The 21,252-nt window shown below is 57.7% G+C and overlaps 1 protein-coding gene and 1 long non-coding RNA gene across 2 annotated transcripts in view; both read right to left on the bottom strand.

Annotated features, from left to right (window-relative positions):
- Window positions 1-2,164: 2,164 nt before the first annotated feature.
- The window catches only part of LOC132239216 (uncharacterized), a 106,082-nt gene continuing 86,994 nt past the window's right edge, over window positions 2,165-21,252 (bottom strand). Inside the window, exon 2 of the long non-coding RNA XR_009454003.1 lies at window positions 2,165-2,875. This is a non-coding gene — a long non-coding RNA (uncharacterized LOC132239216). The remainder of the gene's footprint in view (window positions 2,876-21,252) is intronic.
- Window positions 3,523-21,252, bottom strand: part of BMP7 (bone morphogenetic protein 7) — a 75,532-nt gene continuing 57,802 nt past the window's right edge. Inside the window, exons 4-7 of the mRNA XM_059705230.1 lie at window positions 11,801-11,998; window positions 8,859-8,935; window positions 8,195-8,305; window positions 3,523-4,112 (exon numbers count right to left, since the gene is read on the bottom strand). Coding sequence (XP_059561213.1) covers window positions 3,963-4,112; window positions 8,195-8,305; window positions 8,859-8,935; window positions 11,801-11,998 — 536 coding nt within the window. The 3' untranslated portion in view covers window positions 3,523-3,962. The remainder of the gene's footprint in view (window positions 4,113-8,194; window positions 8,306-8,858; window positions 8,936-11,800; window positions 11,999-21,252) is intronic.

Below are 21,252 nucleotides of genomic sequence, written 5' to 3'. Positions count from 1 at the left end.
GCTGACAGAGCCCGGGGCTGACAGCCAGCAAGGAATTGGGGACCCCAGTCCTACATCTGCGAGGGATGAGATTTGGCCAACAACCTGAATGGGCTTGAAAGACAATGCAGTTGCTGACACCTTGATGTCAGCCCTGTGAGCTCATGAGCAGAGAGCCGAGCTACACCTTACCCACACTGCTGACCCGCACGGGTGAAGGGTAATGAGTAGCTGGTGATTCAAGCCAGCCAGTTCGTGGTGATTGTTATGCAGTCATAGAAAACTAATACACATAGCTAATTGCTAACCTCTTCGCTTTCACAAATTCCACAAAGCAATAGGACCCTGGCTGCTGAGTTTTGGCTACGTACATGGCCACCCAGAATAAAGACTGTGTTCCCAGGCTCCCCTGCATCTAGGTGTGGCCATATGACTGTTTGCTAGTGAGGCGTGGATATTGTGTGGCTACCCTTTGGGATGGCTGCTTAAAGGGCACATACAGGGTGGGCTATAGATATGATGGCTGGGGCTCCAGCAGCCACGTTGGATCATGAGGCGAAGGTGGGAAGGGACTAGATCCCAAATGGCACCGCTGAGCTGCCACGCTGATCTTGGATGGCTGACCTTCAGACTTCTTTTAAGGGAGAGAAAATAAACTTTTATTCTGTGTAAGCGCAGGCTTCGGGTTCAAATGTCAAATCCCGGGATCCAGCAGTGATTAGCTGGGGGTGTTGAGTAATTTCTTCACCTCTTTGTCCCTCTCAGCATGACCGGCAGTGACGTCAGGCCCTGTGGTGGGAGCAGCATTACCTGATGCAGGTGCTCTGTGAGCAGGATTGAGAGCAGCAGCAACGGAAAATGCCCTAAGATGGAAATGAGCAGGAGAGATAGAAACCAGGAGAGGGGAAGGGGAGGCCAAAATATGAGGCCCTCTGTGGCGCTGCAGCCACACACACACACCAGCCTGTGGGAGCCTGACTGGGTGTAAAATGGGGGAAATGAGCCAGGGATGAACGAAAGGTTTGTCATCAGCTCTTCCTGAAATGTGTGGCTCTCTCAAGCTCTTACTTTCCTACTCTTAATAGAGACCAATAAATAGGTATCTACAATTTTTAACACAGCAACTGACATGTGCATCTTTGCGAGAGGGGTAATAGGGAGTAGTGGAGACTGTGGCAACAACTGCTCTTTGCCTCCAGCCAAGAGCTTCTACACAGGAAGGAGAAAGGCCAGACCTACCAATTTCTCAAGGAGAAGCCAGAATTCGGGATTTTTTTTCCTCACCCCAATTTTCTGATTTCCTAAAACATGTTGGAAATGAACTCACTTTAAAAAAAAAAAAAAAAAAGTATAAACACCATGCAGGGAATGAGACACGTCTGCAGGCCACATCTGGCCCCTGGTCTGCAACTTTGGTCTTGAGCCTGGAAACAGACCAAGAGCTCAAATGAGCATCAGGACAATGACAGGGGTTGGGCAATCACAGGGCCTGGAACTTGTTAAAAGCTGCCGCTTGTTTGAGGCACCAGGGAAGAGACAGCAGCCTGGCCGAGTGATGGCCGGGATTCCAATGCCCATCGGGTGACCGGAGCGTGCACTTCAAAGCGAAAAGGAACCCAGGAGGCTGTCCCACGCGGGTGGCTGCTCTGCGGGGTTGGGCAGTGGCCCCTGGCCGCTTCACAGGCCTGAGGTGGGCCGCCCACAGCTGGGGCCTGGAGCTGGCAGCAGCCCCCAAACCACCGGACAATGCGGGCTCTGCAGCCTGTGCTGCTCAAAACTTTTGGGTGTACGCGCCCCTCCCACCTTTTTTTTCCCTTTCTTTCTTGTGCCTCTATTTTATTGGGATGACTAAACCTTTCAACTATGTTAGCAGTAAACACAGCTAATTTACCCCCTGCCTCTTTGAAACAGCTGCTGACAGCTGTGCTACATGTAACTCAGGGAAGGATCTTTGTAGTCGAGCCTACCAAGTTCACATTTGTTGTTGGGCTCCATCTCTCCTGCCCAGCGCCCCACACAGCTGCACCAAATATCGGGGAGTGCCCCTTCCTCCCCGGGCCTGGAGGATAAACAGTGTGTGAATGGCGGAGGCCAGGCAGAGAGCTCCTAGCGGACCAAGGGGACGCCAGTGACCAGAGTTGAGAGAAAAAAAAACCAACACACACAGACATACACAGGCCCAGGAACCAGAACCGAATGTCTCCTTTTATTGCAAAGTCAAAACGCTTTTTATTTTGTCTATTTATACAGAATTTTCGCTGAGGACTGCTCTACGCAACAGCTGAAGGTACATTGGCCCGACCGTTAATACATAGTCTTAAATAAGAAAACAAGCAGGTTGGAGGGAAGCAAGCTCATCGTCCCAAACAAGCGACTGGAAGAGGGTCTGAAAGGAGCTTCTGATGGACATAAATAATTTGTTCTGTAACAACTATTTACACGCTTCACTGTACAAACGATGCGAACCAGAGGTGAGAAAACTTGCACCAAGAGGGGGTCACACAAAAACCCCCACATCTGCCAACAGATGAAATAAAATGTAGCAGAAACAGCGGCTCTTCCCTGCGGGCCAGCCAGAGTGACGGCTGCAGCCCAAGCTACTGAAGAAGAAAAAGCAAAAGAAAGTAAAAAACAAAAGTTTTCCCCAAGTTTCCAGCAACAAACTTAATCACGACAGAGGAACGGTCCCACCAGAGCCTGTCCCAGGGCCTTCTGGATAACGCTGGTCTTTGTGCACAGAGAGCCTGTGCTCCCCAGCCCTAGGCTGCAGCGGGAGGCGGTGCACACTGTTTAGGGCCCCCCCCGCCCCCCCCCCCCCCCCCCAGCCAAGGCGAGAAAGGCTCTCACCAGGAGCCATTCCAATCGGGACACTCGGTGAGGGCGTCACTCTCCGAGGCTCTAGGTCCTTCCCCTGGAGATCTGGCCCTGCTCACCCTCCGCCCAGCAGAGCTCCCGCTGGGCTTCCAGGAGCCCTCAGCAGGGGTCTGCCCATGAGAAGAGGGGCCCATGGCCCAGACTGAACCCGGGCTTCAGAAGCGAAGCGGCGGTCATTGCACGACAGACAAGCCTCCTTGGGGGATGGGGAGTAGCCCTATGGAGGGCTAGGCTTCCTGGGGGCTTCCTTAAACAGGGCCACGCTGGCCAGCGTTCAGGGTCAGGCCGCCGGCTCTGTGCTCACGCTGCCGTCCTCCACTCGGCGCCACACAGATGTCCTAGCCGCGGAACTGGACGAGCACTTGCGAACATCTGCTGGGCCGCAGGGCCATCACACGCCCAGCTGAATGACGAAATGCATTTTTCCTTCGAGATCAGCACGCCCCTTCCTCTGAGCAGAATTTGCCCTCCCCCCTCCCAGCCAAATCTTGGGTTTGGGCAAGTCTACGTAACGCTGGGTCTCTGGAAACCTCAGACGAAACCCAAATGGAATGGAGAGGGGCCTCCCTGCCCTCCGCCAGCCACAGCCTCTGTTTATGAAATCAGGGGAAACCAAGAAATGCGGACAGATTGTTTAGGAAAATATATCTGTAACATCCTAACCATTTTCATTCATTCGTTTTATTGGGACATGTATTACAGGCACTTCCGCGTCATTCCTTCAGCACAGACACGACACGCCCACCCCTCCCTGCGCCCCTTCCTCCCACCGCTGGGTCCTGGGTGAGGGGCGCTCCTAACTGCCCCGGGAACGAGTCAGTGCAGGGCCGTGGCCGGGCAGTTTTTCTTGATATAATTTTTTTCCTGTTAGGTTTTACTTGCAGCAGCTTCTAGGATCTTGTCCATAGGATGACAACGAAAAACTGATCAAAAGCCATTTGCCTCTCAAATCCTTAACGCTCCTACGCCATTAACGTTGGGGAGGGGGACGGGAAGGCCTCGCACAAGGCGGCCGGTCCCCTGGCTCCTTGTCACGGTGGGCCGGGGACCTGGGTGGTGAGTCGCAGGATCCAGAAAAGGTGGCCGCAGAGGGCCTGCCTTCCAGGAGGCTAGTGGCAGCCACAGGCCCGGACAACCATGTTCCTGTATTTCTTCAGGATGACGTTGGAGCTGTCGTCGAAGTAGAGCACCGAGATGGCGTTCAGCTGGGTGGGGGCGCAGCAGGGCTTGGGCACTGTGTCCGGGTTGATGAAGTGGACCTGCAACGCACAGCGAGACGTGGGCGTGGTGAGAAGGGGCCAGGCCCTGCTCTCTGGCCTCCTATGTGTGTCAGGGACACGCGCCGCCTGGGCACAATGACCGAGGGGACACTCACCGAGCGTGCCCGGTTCTGAGCACATTCTGCGTCACTAACTTGGTTCTGTAATCATCCCAGCTTCACAGATGAGGGACCCACGTGCAGCACACAAGGGAAGTCAGTGGCCAGATCAGACACGTGGGGCCAGATCGCCCTCTCTTGCAGGGCTATCCTGTGCACTGTGGGCCTTTAACAGCACCCCTGGGCTCGAGGGTCAGCGGCACCCACATGTCGCTAGACATTAAATATCCCTGTGGGGCAAAACCGCCCCAAGTTGACAACCACTGAGCTGGACCAGGCCCAGCCCACAGGCCAAATCCTGCCCAGCCGACTGGTTTTGTGACTAAAGTTTTATTGGCACCCATCCCCGCCCATTCGTTTACGTAGCCCCACTCTCACGATGAGGGCAGAGTGGAGCAATGGCAACTATGACTCTCAAAGTAAAAAACATTTACCATCTGGCACTTTTCAGGAAAAGGTTGCTGACCTCTGAGCTAGATCTGTTCTATTCAAGAGTCACACCTGTCATTTTAAAAGTTCTCACAGCCACATTTAAAAAGACGGGAAAGAAACAGGTAAAGTTAATTTAAATGACATGTTTAATTTAACCTGGTATTTCAAAAATATTATTATTTCAAGATATACTTAACATTAAAAAGTCACTAATGAGAGGTTTTACTTTTTTTGTACCAAGTCTTCAAAACCCCCTGCCCTAACCGGTTTGGCTCAGCGGATAGAGCGTCGGCCTGTGGACTCAAGGGTCCCAGGTTCGATTTCGGTCAAGGGCATGTACCTTGGTTGCGGGCACATCCCCAGTGGGGCGTGTGCAGGAGGCAGCTGATCGGTGTTTCTCTCTCATCGATTTTTCTAACTCTCTATCCCTCTCCCTTCCTCTCTGTAAAAAATCAATAAAATATATTAAAAAAAAGAAAAAGAAAAAAAAAAAAAACCCTGACTGGGCGCATGTCAAGTGCTCAAGAGCTGCATGTAAAATAGGTCTGTATTGCGTGGTGCAGGGCTAGGCCACACTGGACTATTTTGCTTCTTGAGCAATAAAAGTAAGAGGCAAGGAATTTGGGCAAACACTTGGGTGGACGGACATCAACAAGAAAGCAGGCCGTCCAGAAGGTGGGACTGACGAGGCCGGCCAGTCACTCAGGCTTTCGGCCCCTCGCACTCAGGGCTTCTGTGTCCTTACACAGGACAAGGTCAGAGGGTAAACAAACTCAAACGCCTACATTTCCACAGGAGTGTCACTGATGAGTGAATGAGGCCAGGAGTGAGACAATAAGGAGTAGTGAGGACTGGGGAAAACTGAACACCTCTCTTCTCAGGCCACAAACTGACTGCAGCAACCAAAGCAGTGCAGTCAGATATGCCAACAGTCGGGACAGGCGGGAGATTCGGTTCTGTTTGTTTTTAGGGGAAATTCCAGGTTTCCGACACACCACGAGTGCCCAGTGCCAGCACTGTGGATGACTGCTCACAGCCTTAAACTCTGAACCTTCCCCATCTTTTCCACCCGGGAATCACTTTAAAGCAAATCCCCGATGTCAGCTCGCTCCCTCTGTTTCTCACTAGGGCTCCTGGATGACAAGGATTCGCCCCCTTTGAAAACATGACCCTCATTTCAGAATAATCGGAGGGTCCACCTGAGCCTGAGGTCTCTGATGAAACGAGGACTGAGTGGGTGGTCACAGGCCACAGAGGCAGGGCCGGAGGGTAGAGGTGTGGCCCCTGCCAGCCTGGGACACTCCCATCACCTCTGGGTCCTCGGAGCAGGACCTCCGGGAACGGGGGAGCAGGTCCAGGCCACAGAGTAGGCTGGGGGCCTGTTCATCTCCTGTACAGGGACTTTCAATCCTAAACGGGCTCTGGATTTTGCTGTTGGGGGCGGGGCCCTGGGCAAGCAATGCTGGACAAAGAGGCTGTCCCCCTAAGGACAGAGCCTGGTCCCAGCGAAAGGGGTGGGACAAGGGAAGAGGGAGGCCGACACTAAACAAAAGAGGCACAAAGCCCCATAACAGACAGAGCTGTGGGAGAGGGATGGGCCTGGGTAGTGAGCTGCCTGTCATCAGGAGCATTCAAGCCAGGGAGGGTGAGCAGTTGTCAGGAAAGGCCCAGACAATGTTCAGGGCAGGGAGCTAGACAACCAAGGTCCTTGAGCCCCTGATTCCGAGCTAACGGACAGTCCCTAACTCATTGCGATTGCTGTCGGTTTGGTAGCAAACGTAACGTGTAATCTGTGTCACCGGTGCTGGGCGCCTTGTTAAGAATCTCACTATCACTGCATCCTCCATGACCCCATGGAAGGTCAGCCTGAAAGCAGCCTTGGCTCCCCAGCCCATCTCATTACCCTAATCTCCTGGTGGGCCACCTTCCTGCCTCGTCCTCCCTCTGGCCTTTGCTCATTTGCTTCCTGGTTGTTCCCTCCCCTGGAGAACGAGGCCCTGCTGGCCCCGCGGGGTCCCCAGCTCCCCCTGCAGGGGCCACAGACAGTAGACCCTCAACAATAGTAAATTCCCTGAGTGACTGACTGCGAAGTTCAAGGCCAGGAGGTGGATGTGAGCTGTGGGAGGGGACAAACTCTCAGCCATGACCCAGGGGAAGAGGCACTGTGGGGGGACTGGGCACTGTGGGGGGGACTGGGCACTGTGGGGGGACTGGGCACTGTGGGGGGACCGGGCACTGTGGGGGGGACCGGGCACTGTGGGGGGACCGGGCACTGTGGGGGGACCGGGCATTGTGGGGGGACTGGGCACTGTGGGGGGGACTGGGCACTGTGGGGGGACCAGGCACTGTGGGGGGGACCGGGAACTGTGGGGGGACTGGGCACTGTGGGGGGACTGGGCACTGTGGGGGGACCGGGCACTGTGGGGGGGACCAGGCACTGTGGGGGGACCGGGCACTGTGGGGGGGACTGGGCACTGTGGGGGGACTGGGCACTGTGGGGGGGACTGGGCACTGTGGGGGGACTGGGCACTGTGGGGGGACTGGGCACTGTGGGGGGACCAGGCACTGTGGGGGGGACTGGGCACTGTGGGGGGACCGGGCACTGTGGGGGGACTGGGCACTGTGGGGGGGACTGGGCACTGTGGGGGGACCGGGCACTGTGGGGGGACCGGGCACTGTGGGGGGGACTGGGCACTGTGCGGGGACCAGGCACTGTGGGGGGACCAGGCACTGTGGGGGGGGACTGGGCATTGTGGGTGGGACCGGGCACTGTGGGGGGACTAGGCACTGTGGGGGGACCAGGCACTGTGGGGGGGACTGGGCATTGGGGGGGGACCGGGCACTGTGGGGGGACTGGGCACTGTGGGGGGACCGGGCACTGTGGGGGGACTGGGCACTGTGGGGGGGATCGGGCACTGTGGGGGGACTGGGCACTGTGGGGGGACTGGGCACTGTGGGGGGATCGGGCACTGTAGGGGGGACCGGGCACTGTGGGGGTACCAGGCACTGTGGGGGGGACCGGGCACTGTGGGGGACTGGGCACTGTGGGGGGACCAGGCACTGTGGGGGACCGGGCACTCTGGGGGGACCGGGCACTGTGGGGGGACCAGGCAGTGGGGGGGGACCAGGCACTGTGGGGGGACCAGGCACTGTGGGGGGACCGGGCACTGTGGGGGGGACCGGACACTGTGGAGCACCAGGACAGCAGCCCCCAGACAGAGGCGGGGCCACAGCCACCTCTCCACCAGGCACAGTGACTGCTTCCCACTGTACCTTTAGGAACTCACAAAACTGTTCTAATTTCTTTTGAAATTAGGAGAAGTAAGTCAACGTGAGGGTCAAAGATTAAACATATCTTTATGTCAACATAGTAGTGAAATAGAATTCTTAACCTTGTTTTACAGGGAACGGGGCCCTTGAGAGTCATGGTGTGGCCTTGGGCAGAGACCTGCTCGCGCCCCAGCCTGGCGCAGCCCAGGAGGACCGGGCGCCCCGTTGCCCTGCCCACCCGCTGGGGTGCAGGCCACTCACCAGGGTCTGCACGATGGCATGGTTGGTGGCGTTCATGTAGGAGTTCAGCGGGAAGGCGCACTCCCCCTCGCAATAGTAGGCGGCGTAGCCCTCGGGCGCGATGATCCAGTCCTGCGGGGAGAGGAGCGTGGGGCCACGAGGGCCGTGTCCAGGGCCCGTGGAAACGTGGGCAGGTCAAAACCCTCCTCCTGTGGGCCAGACTGCGGGGCTCCCAAGTCAAAGACCCCCTGAGCAGCTGTGACTCATCCCCTGCCCTTCACCTCCCTCCATCCGCCTGGCTCCAGGGGGGGCAGCCATGTTCCCATAGCACAACCCCACCCCTGGCAGAGCTCGCTGGGTCAGGGACAGGTGCTGGACCCGAGCAAGGCCCATCGGCCTCTGCCCTGGGAATGTGAGTCATGGGAGGGGAAGGAGGGCAGCTGGGTCTGGCACCCTGAGCAGCCAGCACAGGGTGGAAACGGGCTTCACATGCAGAATGGGGTCCAGCGTCCAAAGTGCTAGGGCTGCCGTTCCAGCTTGAGTCACAGCCACATTTCTGCTCTTGGGTTTCCTGAGGCCCCCCATACCCTCCCCTAAATCCTCTGCCCTGGGTGGACACTTGAAACCAGGGTCTTAATCGATGCAGAAGAGAAACACGATCGGGGAGCCCGGGGCCACCCCTTACCTGCCAGCCCAGGTCGCGGAAGCTGACGTACAGCTCGTGCTTCTTGCAGGCCTGCCTCTGGTCGGTGCTGCTGTTCTCTGCGGGCGAGCAGAACGCGGCGGGGGCGGGGGGATGGGGGGGCGGGCGGGAGAGGGCAGCGCAGGCGTTAGGCGGGTGTAGCGCTGGAGGGTGGCTTTTCTCACATAAACGCTGCTGGAGGACCCATGGCCTGCAAACTCACTTCCACCCCCAGCCAACAGTCCCGCACGGAGGTGCCAAGCTCTCCCGCTCTCACAGTCCAAGCTCACAGCACCCTCCGGATCCTTCCGACAACTCTGGTGTCTTGTATCCCCAGGTGGGGTTTAGATGCTCACATCTGCCCGGGTTCCGTAAAGGAGTCAAAGCCCGTCCATGCCCGACAGGAGGCTGCTGCCGGAGGCTGCCCGAGGGCCCTGCTTCCGCCAGCCTCGCCACAGAGGCCAGCCAGAGGGGTAAAGACAAGGCCTGGGACAAAGCCCCCATCACCACCCCACCAGGAAGAAACAAGAGGCAGGAAGTCAAACCACACTGATCTTCCAGCAAAAGCCTCTGAGGTTTCTGAGGATGGATTGATGCACTGGGGCTTTCCAGGAGTGCGTGAGCTTCGCAGGCATGTGGGTACGGATTCAGGACTGGTAAACACATCGAGATCCGTCTGTCTGTCTGATCCACACTCTCTCGCTCACACACATGCACACACAGCTGCCTGTCCACACTAGCTCCATGAGCTGCTCGTGGCCTTGGTCTGTCGGGCCTTGGCTTTCAACATGAGGCCAAATATCGCTGCTTTGCTTTAAGACGGGGTTGGAAAGTGGCACCCAGGCTGCTACTTGTCCTTCCTCTGCTCACGGCAGACATGGCTAATCAGTCGTGGCACTTTCTTCTCCCGGAGCCCTCCTACGGCTTCAGACCCGAGCAGCTGGCAATGTTGGTGCAGAAAGGGAAGAAAAGGGACGCTCAAGAAGTAGGCCCCAGCCCCCCTGCCCTTCCAGTCCTGCCCCTCCCACCCCAACAGCCAGCAGGAGCAGGAGGCACGCTGCTTCTTCCACCGCCAGGAGCCCCCGCCTGAGCAGCTAACGAGTTAGGACTGGTGCTGGGGCTCAGCTCCCACCCCCGCGGGTCAGCTGCCGAGAGTGGCTAATTACCAGGGAGCTGGGTCCAAACGTGGGTGGGGAGAAGGGTGTGGAGGGAAGGCAGCGACCCCAGTCTCTCATCCCCAAACCACAGCCTGTGAAGAGCAGCGCAAGGCCTGGGGGCGGGCTAGCCTGCAGGAAAGAGCTTCCGGCCGGCCGGCAGGGCAGCAGGCAGCACGCTGGAGCACGTCTCCTTCCAGCGCACAGGGGGCTGCCTGCTGGGAGAGGTCGACTTGTGTGGCCCTGCAGGAGGACTCCCAGCCGGCACAAGAGGCGAAGCACCCCAGGACATGTGCACACACACTCACACACTCGCACTCGCACACCCACACACAGATTCTGGTTTACTAAGCCTGCGGTGGGGCCCAGGTCTCGGTATTTCTTTTCTTATCAAACTTCCAGGCAGAGTTTAGCTGAACTTCCGACAGGGCCAAGAAATCCACAGGAAGGAGACAGGATCCAGGCAAGAAAGAATAGCTGCATGTGAGGTAGTGAGAGCCCCATCCTGGGGGTTATGTAAGTGGAGACCTGACGGGGATGTGTTGGGGGAAATGGAGTGTGGAGGACTTAGAGGTACCAGAGTCCCTGGGGCAGACCATGGTTGGCTTTCACCGTGGACCCCCAGCCCCCAAGAGCACGGCCTGGGGGTTTCCAACACAAATTCAGGGGGTCCGCTGGATTTTAATGTGGGGGATCACAGACTCCTTTGAGAAGAGGATGGATGCACCTAGCAGAACACAAGCCCTGCAAAGCCCTGTGCACAAACTCGGGAGCCACCACACCCCGCACGGTCCATCTGGGCCTGTGGGCTCGGGAAGCCTGTGCCTAAAACCTTCGCCAGCCACAGCACCCGTACTGCCCTTCGCCCTCGAAAAGGAAACTGAACAGAAAGTCCAAAATCAGCTGGGTGAGGCAAAACCAGCTGTTGACGAGATAAGGCTGACTTGGGGATGTGGCTGCTTTGCGTATTCTGAACACCCATGTGCCCCTGTGCTTCCTGGGACCAACCCCAGGCCCAGGAGCAGGACCGCTGAGCTCAGCTAGGAGCTCCGTTCCGACAGGGCCGCCCACAGACTGGGCGCTGCCTCTGGACCAGCGCAGTGTGCTGGGAGAGCGACACCAGAGGGGAGACCGCACTTAACAAATACGCAAATTCGTTAGGAGTTTCAAATATTTTCACTTTAAGAAATAGCCTTAACCGGTTTGGCTCAGTGGATAGAGCGTCGGCCTGCGGACTGAAGGGTCCCAGGTTCAATTCCGGTCAAGGGCATGTACCTTGGTTGCGGGCACATCCCCAGTAGGGGGTGTGCAGGAGGCGGCTGATCAATGTTTCTCTCTCATCGATGTTTCTAGCTCTCTATCCCTCTCCTTCCTCTCTGTAAAAAAAAAAGCAATAAAATATATTTTTTTAAAAAAAGAAATAAAATTAAAGATGCAGCAAAGTCCTCCACTGTTCATCCTCCCGGCTCCCTGGGCAGCAGCCTCCCTGGGAAGCGGGTGTGGCATCTCCCCACAGGTTTCAGAGCTTCCCTTCACGTGCTGTTACCACTGTTCTGTCTGTTTGGGAACGGGCACGGCTGGCCTATTGTTATACTCGAGTTTGGCACTTGCATTTGAGTGCCACCGTGAGGGGGACAGCCACGGGGTGAGCTGTCAGGATGGCTGTGGGCTGTTTCCTGCAGCACTGGCTCCACCACCACCGGTGCAACACGTGGCTCCCGAGCGGCTCCTCGCCGGGCCCCGTGCGTGGGTCCCGGGGTCTGTGTGTGGACCCTCCCGCCCCCGGCGTACCTGCGACGTTGGCCATCCGCAGGGCCTCCTGGTTCTTGGGCGTCTTGGAGCGGTTCTGGCCGCGCTGCCGGCTCCCCGTAGAGCGGGCGCTGCGAAGGTGGACCTCGGTGGCCTTAAAGAAGGCCACCATGAAGGGCTGCTTGTTCTGGGGCCCGTGCCGCCCGATCAGGCCCGCCAACTTGGGGTTGATGCTCTGCCCTAGATCGGGAGCAGCCAAACGCATAGGAGACGGTTACAGAGAGGCGGTGGGGGGCTGCATGCCTGCCTCGCAGTTCACTCACGCATTTGCATCATCCACCCGCCTATGTTATTCAGCGCTGGCTCTGTGCCAGGTTGTGTTGGGAGCGGAGAGCACAGTGAGGAACCACGCAGAGAAAACTGTCCCCTGGGCAGGCAACCTGGTGGGGCAGGTGGGCAGGTACCCCAGGGTAAAAGCTGAAGCGGGAGGGGGCACAGCCGGGCTAGAGGAAGCTCCACTCACATTTCCTTGGGCACAGCAGGTTACGTGATCCATCTAATCTCAAGAGGTGGGGCAATCCTGCTCAGGGCCAGGGAAGGTGGGGATGGTTGCAAGCCGCCCTCATGTCTACCACCCTGTGCATGGAGGGGCCATCTGAGCACAGACCGGGTAGCAGGGAGGAGGAGAGCCATGAGGATATTTGGGGAGAGGACATTCCAGGCAGAGGGCACTGCCAAGGCAAATGCCCGGAGGTGGGAGCCAGGTGGGCATGTTCAGGAGACTGGCCGCCGGGCTGGAGCAGAGCCTGGGGGTGAGGGGGCAGAAGGGGGCAGTCAGGAGGAAAGCGGTGGGGACCGTAAGGCACCAGCGAGCACTCTGCCTTACTCTGTTTACTGGGTTGAATAGTGTCCCCCCAAGTTCATGTCCCAGAACCTCAGGAGGTGACCTTTGGAAATAGCGTCTGTGCCTATGAAATCGGTTAAGATAAGGTCATACTGGATTAGGAAGGGCTCTAACCCGATGACTGGTGTCCTGAGAAGAAGGCCATGTGAAGGCAGACACACACACATGCACACACACACATTCACACACACACATACACACACGGTGGCCTAAGGACAGTGAGGCGCGCCGGAGCCACCAGGAGCGGGGGGCACGGTAGGACCCTTCCCTGGGCCTGTGGAGGGAGCACAGCCCTGGGCACCTTGACTTTGGACTTTGCGCTCCGACTGGAGAGACTAAAGTCCTGTTGTCCTAAGCCCCCCAGTTTGTGGTGTTTTGTTACTGAAGCCCCAGGAGCCTCATGATCTGCATGAAGTGGGAACCACGGGGATGGAGAGCTGAGCAGTGGACAACTTGAGTTGTTTGCAAAAGATGGCCCGGGCTGCCCCTGGAGATTGCACTGTGGGGCTGAGGACAGAAGCCAGAGACCAGGGGGAGGTGGGCCGGGGCAGGTCTTCAGGAGTTCATTTTTAAATCCTCCTTTAGAATTTATTTTATTTGTAATGTCTTGTTTAGAAATAATTACTGACTCACAGGAAGTTGCACACACACACACAAAAGACTTCAGGGAAACCCCATGTACCTTTCACCCAGTTCACCAAAGGGTCACGTAACTAGAATACAACGCCTCGACTGGGACGGCCCAGCCTGGATCTGCCCGGAGAGGGAAACCGAGGGAAGTGCTGAGGGAGCGGATATAAAAGGTCAGAAGACACGGGACTTCCTCGCTCTGGGCCTGAGCACCTGGGAGAAGGGAGGGGGGAAAGCAAGGTAGGAACAGGGGAGACACAGAGAACAGGGAGGGCGGAAGGTGGCAGCAGAACATCACAGCTTGGGTTTGGCTCCTGATCTGGGGGAGACACAGACTGGGGACCAAGACCCGCTCCAGCCCAGTGCCAGCCTCCCTGAGTTCAAGCCCCGGCCCTGGCACTCCACACAGCTGCTCCTCCGAGCAGAGCTCTGCACTTCGAAGGCGCCTGGTAAATGCTGGCTCGGGGCTGCGGCCAGGCGGCGTGGAGACTGGACGAGCTCCCTGGGGAGAGCGTGTAGCTGGACACGCCATGTGCGGGCTGCGTCCAGGTGCCCATCTCAGCCACTGAGAGATCAGGGCCCGGGGCAGAGGCTGCGCGGGAGTGCCGGGAGGAAGGATCTGGGCGCAGCATGGACAGGAGGAAGGGCCCCAGGAGGGTATGGGATCCCGGGACCAACGGGAGGAAGCGGATGGAGCAGTCGCCATGTCCTGTGCTCTCCCAGTGGGTGGGGGTGATGGGAAAATGGGCGATCTCTCGGCTCTGGCAACCATGAAGCCACTGACCAACATGTATATAGCGTCATGCCGGTGGTGATGGTGTTCCAAAGAAAGAAAAAGCAAGAGGCGGACAGAGAGCCGAACCCAGAGACCGAACGCCCCACCGAGGACCCCGGCATGGAAGCAAGGGGCAAACCCTGACCAGCTCTGGCTGCGCAACCACAACAGACATGACACCGCGTTGGGTGCGGGGTCCGAGGCCAGAGGAACCCTTGCTCTGGGAACCCTGGCCCATCCGCATCTGGAATTAACTTCACCTGGAGCCCTCCAGACGGCGAAGGCAGGAAACCGCCTCCCAAGGACCAGGCCAGCACCAGGGGTTTGCTTTGGTTTTTTAACAACGAGGGCGTTTCAAAGACCAAGCTCCCCATCCGCCACTATTTCCCCCTAAATTAACCCCTTTAACGTTCACTCTCCTGCATTCTTTAGCGGGGTTTCCCGGAGTTCACCATCTATAATTGGAGCAGTTCTGTAAAAGGAGCCATTAAAGCCAAGCTCCTAGGATTTGCGTTCCCCCCTGGAAGGTTTTTAAGGGCAAAATAAAAATGCCTGGAAACACGACGTGGCCCGATACAGTAACCCTACGTTTCCCGCAATGGCGGACGGTGGGCTGGCCTCCTCCTGGGCCCTCAGGACAGCCAGGGCCAGGGAAATGGGCGATGGAGCAGAAAGAGGAGGGGCTCTGGGGGCTCTGCACCCGCACCTGCCGCGGACCGGCCTGCGTGGGCCACGCTGGCCTGTATGCTGGGCCCAGATATGGTCACCAAACGGGCCACTGGGGACACAGGGGCTTCTCCACCCGGCACGTGGGTTGGAGCTAAATGTGCCCTTCGGGGACTGCGTGGGTATTGTAGGGTGTATAGGAGCATCACCGGCTGCTCCCAAAACGCATTCCAGTGCCCTTGGGAGGCAAAACGTCCCAGGGAGAGAGCCGGGGCCATGCATACACCCTCCCCCATCATGCCGACAAGTCACTGCAGTCGAGCCTTTAGCTGCAAACCGGAGAGACCCTGGGGGGCATTATCAGACAAGATAATTAAATTCAGGGGTGGCATGAAGTAGCGGCCAGCCACCTAAACAAGGCATGCATCTCTTTACAAGTATTCCTGCGTGGTGTCCAGGCCAGCGATGCTATGCGCCCTGGGGGTCCCACTGGGAAGGAGACCCTCGGAGGAAGAGCCCCTCAGATCAGCCCTGAGGGGGAGGCCCAACGTGAGCCAGCGTGACTATAGTGGGAGGGAAGACGGAACATGAGGTTAGGTTCATCTGTAAAGTTCATTTTATGTCTTTAACATTCGCTCTCCTGCATTCTTCAATGCCCGCGGGAAGGGCAGGAGAGCATGTCAGGGGTGAAGACCTGCAGGTCGGCTGGGAAGGAGCTCATTTTCATTTCATGAAGTTACATACACAGGCTCCACTTCGCATGTGCAAGTGTTCGGTTCGAGTATTTGTATTTAAATGCCTGGGGCAAGTCAAACTGCATAGGGAGCCAAGCTGAATGAATCGGCAGAGAGACTGAGGTGGCTGAATAAATGAAAAAAAAGAAAAGAAAAAAAAAAGACATACATTTTATTTTAGCATAGGTCTGTATCTTTAGGAAAGTTGAAAGAGGCTTATATTGTAGCCAATGGTTAATAGATTGAAAACAACAAACAAACAAAAACTGCCCGGCTGGTGTGCTCGGTGGTTGAGCGTTGACCCATGAACCAGGTGGTCAAGGTTTGATTCCTGGCCAGGGCACATGCCTGTTGTGGCTTGATCCCCAGTAGGGGATGTGCAGGAGGCAGCCGATCAATGATTCTCTCTCATCATTGATGTTTCCAACTCTCTCTCCCTCTTGCCTATTCTCAGAAAATCAATAACATCTCTTTTTAAAACCCTGGAGATTTCTCCAAGAATAGAGTTGTCAGATTTTGCAAATAACAATACAGATGCCCTGCTAATTTTGAATCTCAGATAAGTGAATAACGCTTGAATATGGGGGACATACTTATATGAAGCAGTTATCAGTTGTTTACCTGACATTCGAGTTTAACGGGGCTTTTATCTGCCAAGAGGACGGAAAGGTTTACCAGCTGTATGACTATAGCTGACCTCCTGCACGAGGAGGAAAGTGATGGAGAGGTGTCTGGCCCACTGACTGGCCGGTAAGAGGGCCCAGAGCAATGAATTAGCTGGTTTCTTCTTTGGTAGATGGTTTGCCTCTCTCTGGTGTTTTGCTTGGTTGTGTGTGTGTGTGTTTTAAATTTTAGTTTTAACTTATAGTAGTATTGACCCTTTTTATACACAGGTCTGTCAGGGTTTTTTCTTTTAATGCTCACCCAAGGATATGTTTTTATTGATTATTTAGAGAGAGGAAGGAGAGAGAGGGAGAAACTTCGATTAGTTGCCTCTGACATGCACCCTGACCTGGAATTGAACCTTTTTTTACTCCAACCAACTAACCCACCCGGCCAGGGCCAGACGACACTCCAACCCATGTATGGATCCCTGTAATCACCACTTCTATCGGGGTACAGAGCAGCCCAGCAGCCCCCAAAGCACTCCCTCCTGCCGCCTCTATCTCAGTGTGAGGAACCAGAGGTCGAGGTCGCTCTGCTCCCCAGGGCATCTGTCTTCCGCAGCCTGGGGGCAGGTGCTTCTGGCATCGCCGGGTGGAGGCGGGCACTGCTCACTGCCCTGCAGTGCACCGGACGGCACCACGACAGAGAAAGACGATCCAAAATGTCAGCAGTGCCGAGGCGGACAAACTGCCTGTCACGCCCTCCCCCCACTCCGGCCCGACCTGCTCTCTCCCCCTAGCTCTGCGTCTCCCAGGCTTTTCATGCACCTGGACTCCCGGTCTTTTGCGTTGGTTTCCTTCCGTCTCTGTGTCCTTGAGGTTCCCCCGCGAGGTTGCAGGTGTCGGCGCTCACGCCTTTGCTGCCGAGCGGATCCCCCGGCGTGGACGCTGAGGTTGCTGGTCCCTCCGGGAGCGGGACAGCAGGGCGCTGCACGCATGTCGGGAGGAGCATCCAGCACAGGATTGCTCGTGGCCTACGTTTCCATTTCTGCGACTGAAGCAGAGTGACGTCTGTTGTGGGGTCCACGTCCCAGTCTGCACGCTCAGGTGCCCATCTGCTCCGGGACCATCACACCTGCTGCCTGGAGAGCCAGGGGGGCTGTCTGCACAGGTTTTGCTCCCACTCGGAGCTGCGTGGAGAGGACCCAGCCCTGGGAGCCCCAGTGAGGCAGAGGCCGTGGGTGCAGCCCCACGCCCTGCCCAGCCCTTGGCCCTGGTCCTCCTCCACCCCAGAAGGTGGCCCATCAGCCCCTTCCCAGCCTCACTGGCAGCCCCGTCTAGGATGGCTGCTGCAGGCTCCTTGGAAATGTCTTCCGCCCTAAAAAGAAGAGAGCGCCCTTTATCCAGCCACCTGCTTCCTTCCTGCATGCTCGGGCGTGGAGGCAGCCGTCTTGCCAACTGTGATGTGACGAGCCTCCGGCCCCAACGCCAACACACGCAACATGCGAGACCAAGAGGAAAGTCTTCCCTGCTGTTGATGCTCTGGCCCAGGGTCCAGACACTGCAGCCCCGGGCCCATCGGCCCACTGGCTGTTCTCTGTACGGCAGACGGTCTCACTGGACTGCAGCCGGGCATCCATCCACTCTTGTCTGTCGGCGTTCACACGGCATCGCAGAGCTGAGGATCCGCGACAGAAAAGGTCTGACCCGCCAGGCCCAGCACGCTGACTAGCTGGTACGGACAGTGTTTGCTGACCCCCTGCTCCACTTGCTTCCAGGCTTGTCAAGAAAACCCGCATGTCCCCACAAGGGGAGCCACCCCACTGCCTATGCGTCACCAGGACAGTATTCCTGGTGGAGCTGCTTCCCTCCGTCACCGGTTCTCAACAGATAAGAAACAACCATTTGAGAGCATTTGCTCTGAGCCCGGCGCTGTGCTGAGCCCATTCCTTGGGCAGGACTCTTGATCCCGTATTTACAGATGAGTCAAGTGAGGTCACAGCACGAAGCCATCTACCCTGGACCCGCCACCAAGGAGGCAGAGACAGGGTCCACACCCTGGCCCAGCTGACCCGAGCCTGAGCACTTAATCTCAACCTGCCGCCGAGGCCAGCAGGTGTCTCGGGAAACACAGAGGAGGGATCAGCTGGGCCTGGATGGGCACCTGCGGGGCCTCCGGGGTAGGAAGGCTCTCTGAGGCACCGGAAGCAAGGCCTCCCAGGAGGTGAGCCAGGTGGGAGGGGGCGCAGGGACGCAGGCCTGTGAGCTGGGAACAGGGACCAGTGGCAAGAGCAGAATCAGCAGGCCTAACCCAGCAGGCTCCAGGCACAAATGGGGCCTCTATGGAAAGGAGGGGACACAACCGCCCACAGACAGGGCGGCATCTTGGTTTTCTTGTGGCATCTTTGTTTTCCAGGCCCAAGGCCATCAGCTGCCCTGAGGCCCACAGCGTAAGAATGTTCCTCGTTAATGGTGCAAAACACATTAATTCCAGCCACTTCTCCTGATGGGCCAAGGCCCTACTGACAAGCAAGTTCATCGTTAACACTTGTGACATCTGCTTGGCCTTGATTGCCCAATCCCGTCCCCACCACCGCTGCCCGCTCCGCCCAAACCCATCCCAGCCTCTGGGCCATCAGGCCTCGTCTTTCCTCTCTCCTCCAGCTGCTGGACAAACAGGATGTGAGGCAATCACCAGGGAGCAGGCACCACGGAGGCAGCTGCGCTGGGGGCGGGTTGCTCGCCAACCTGGCTTTGCGGGGCTTATCCTCCGCGGCCGCTGCGGGCAAATGGCTCGCCTCCCCGGCCGTCCGCAGCAGCTGCGGCTTGAGCATCAAGCATATGCCCTCAGCCCCTTAAATGTCTGGCAATCCCATCCGATGCCATCTGGGAGGATCAGAGAGAGACACATGTGCCCCATGCCTGGAGCGAGGAGCCAAAGGCTCTTTGCACACGGACACCGGGACACCCACATAGCTGATGCCAGGAGGCAGGGGTGGGCAGGGCGGGACCAAAAGTGGCCTCCTGGTCCTGGAGCTCAGGGCGGGGCGGGCAGCAGCTGGAGGACCACCAGGAGGAAGTGTGAGTCCGGGCAACAAGGCTATCAGATCATCCTCCGGGATCAGAGAGGTAAGGCTAGTCCACACTGCCCTCCTGAGCCTCCAAGTTATTTCTTCTGTGGCTGAGGGAGAGGAGGGGAACCCCACAAACTAGGAGAGGATGCTGGAGTCCTCCTCTTGGGAACCAAGGACCAGATGCTTCCACATCTGTAAGGAGGAAGAGACCCAGCCCACGGCGGTCTTCATCTCCCCGTGGGTTTGGGACGGAAGGCAGCCGGGGAAGCCCAGTGTCCTGACCTGGCACGCAGCCAGAAGCCCTCCTGCAGCGTCCTCAGACTCCGGGCTGGTCCTCACGGCCTGGGCCCCGACCTCCAGCAGACGGTGCCTTCACACTCGGCTTCCTCCTATCAGGACGCGAGCCACACGACGGCGCAAGGCTTGCTCTGTCCTCCGCAGCCCCTGCCGGTCACCGTCCCCGACACAGCGTAGGACCGATGCGCTTCCTGTGCAGGCGAGGAGCTGCTGACTGCAGGAGGCTGGTGCGCACGGGCAGGTGCTGGGCAGGGAAGCTCAGCAGGGATGCGGGGCCCAGGGCCAGCGTGTCCTTCAGGCGCAGTGCCCGGGCCCACGGCACTTTTAGGGGCCCGTGAAAATGTTTTAATGTCTCTTAAAAATCAGAAGACAAAACATGAGCCGTTTAGGGTCTGAGAAAATGTTTTCGTTTTTAATCCAGCCAGGATTGTGTTTGTCTTTATACCAACATGGTCATAAAACATGATTTTTAATATTTCTTGTGGAAGGGGGAGCCCACGCAAGTCAGATGCAGCCCCGGCCACCTCTGTGTCGTGGGCGCCTCCAGTCTGTCCTACAGGGAGCCCACTGTCTCCTGGGTTCTCTTTCCAACTCTCTTCTCCCAGGAGAGGGGAGGCGCCGAGAACAGCCGGGCGGAGGCCAGGATGCTGCAGGGTCCCTGGTTCTGTCTGCTCAGCCCAGCGTGTGCCCAGCGAGGGCACACTGACCACATAGGCCCCCTAGCCCGGTCCCTGGTGACTACATTCCTCAGAAGGCTCTTCAGCAAAGAGCGGGTCAGACGCCAGGGTGACACACAGGCGTACCTGGAGCTGAGTGACTTTGGTCAAGCTGCTCGGCCTTGGCCTTGGGTTCTCCTCTGTCAGGCGCTGGCAATAACGGGGGCAGGGTCACTGTGAGATTAAACACACCACCACCAACAGTAGTATCTAGGTCGAGGAGGGCAATGGGGGAAAGGGGACACCTACCATCATTTCAACAATAAAGACAAATTTAAAAAATAATAATACCTAACAGGAGCACAGACAGGGTGCCAGGCCCAGGGCTCAGCACTCAGCATGAATTCACTCTTGTCTTCCTCCCAACCGTTAGGAAGCCCCTGGAACCGATGGAGGGACCAGGCGCCGAGAGGCTGCCTGGAGGAGCCCTGGCGTCTGCAGGACCCAGGCTGTGCCGCCGCTGGTCCTGCGAGGAGCCGGGCCTGGGCCCTGCCTGCGGTGAGGGCTCGGCTGCCCCAGCCCCGCCTGAACGTCCTCTTCGCAGGTCCCAGCTGCCCACCCCAGTGGGGCCACATGTGTCAGAGCCTCTCCACTCAGCGTGCCCCTCCTCCTCTCCTCTCCCGCCCACCCGTTTGGGGGGTGCAGCCTGTGTGCTAGGGATGGGCATTACCCTCTCCCCCCTCCCCACGCCCCATAAAAGGGGAAGACAAGCAGACACAGCCTCCTTCCTGCAGGGTCCCATCCTGGAGATGAGCAGACGCTCCCAGTTGGCGCTCCATGAGCCACAGGTGCCCGGGAGTCTGTGGGCTTCTTGCCCCCACACACGTGTCTCCCCCCACCCCCACCCTACCGCCAGAGCGGGGCCCAACTGTGCTGTTCCTAGGGGTGACTAACCAGAGGGCCATGGCTGGAGGAAGAGGGAACAGGCACAGGCTGCCTGGGTGGTCCGAGGCCACATGTGGAGGCCATGGGCTCACCTCGTGCCAAACATGAGGCTCCTGAGAAAAGGTTTGTGATGTGGGGCCTCCTTAGGATGGAAACAAGCTCCCCCGCCTCACGGTCACTAACATGCCCATTGTACGGGTGGGGAAAC

The sequence above is a fragment of the Myotis daubentonii genome, chromosome 8, assembly GCF_963259705.1.
Source record: "Myotis daubentonii chromosome 8, mMyoDau2.1, whole genome shotgun sequence".
Classification (NCBI taxonomy): Eukaryota; Metazoa; Chordata; class Mammalia; order Chiroptera; family Vespertilionidae; genus Myotis; species Myotis daubentonii.
Note: the sequence above shows the minus strand (reverse complement) of the source record. Positions and strands in the feature narration are given on the sequence as shown.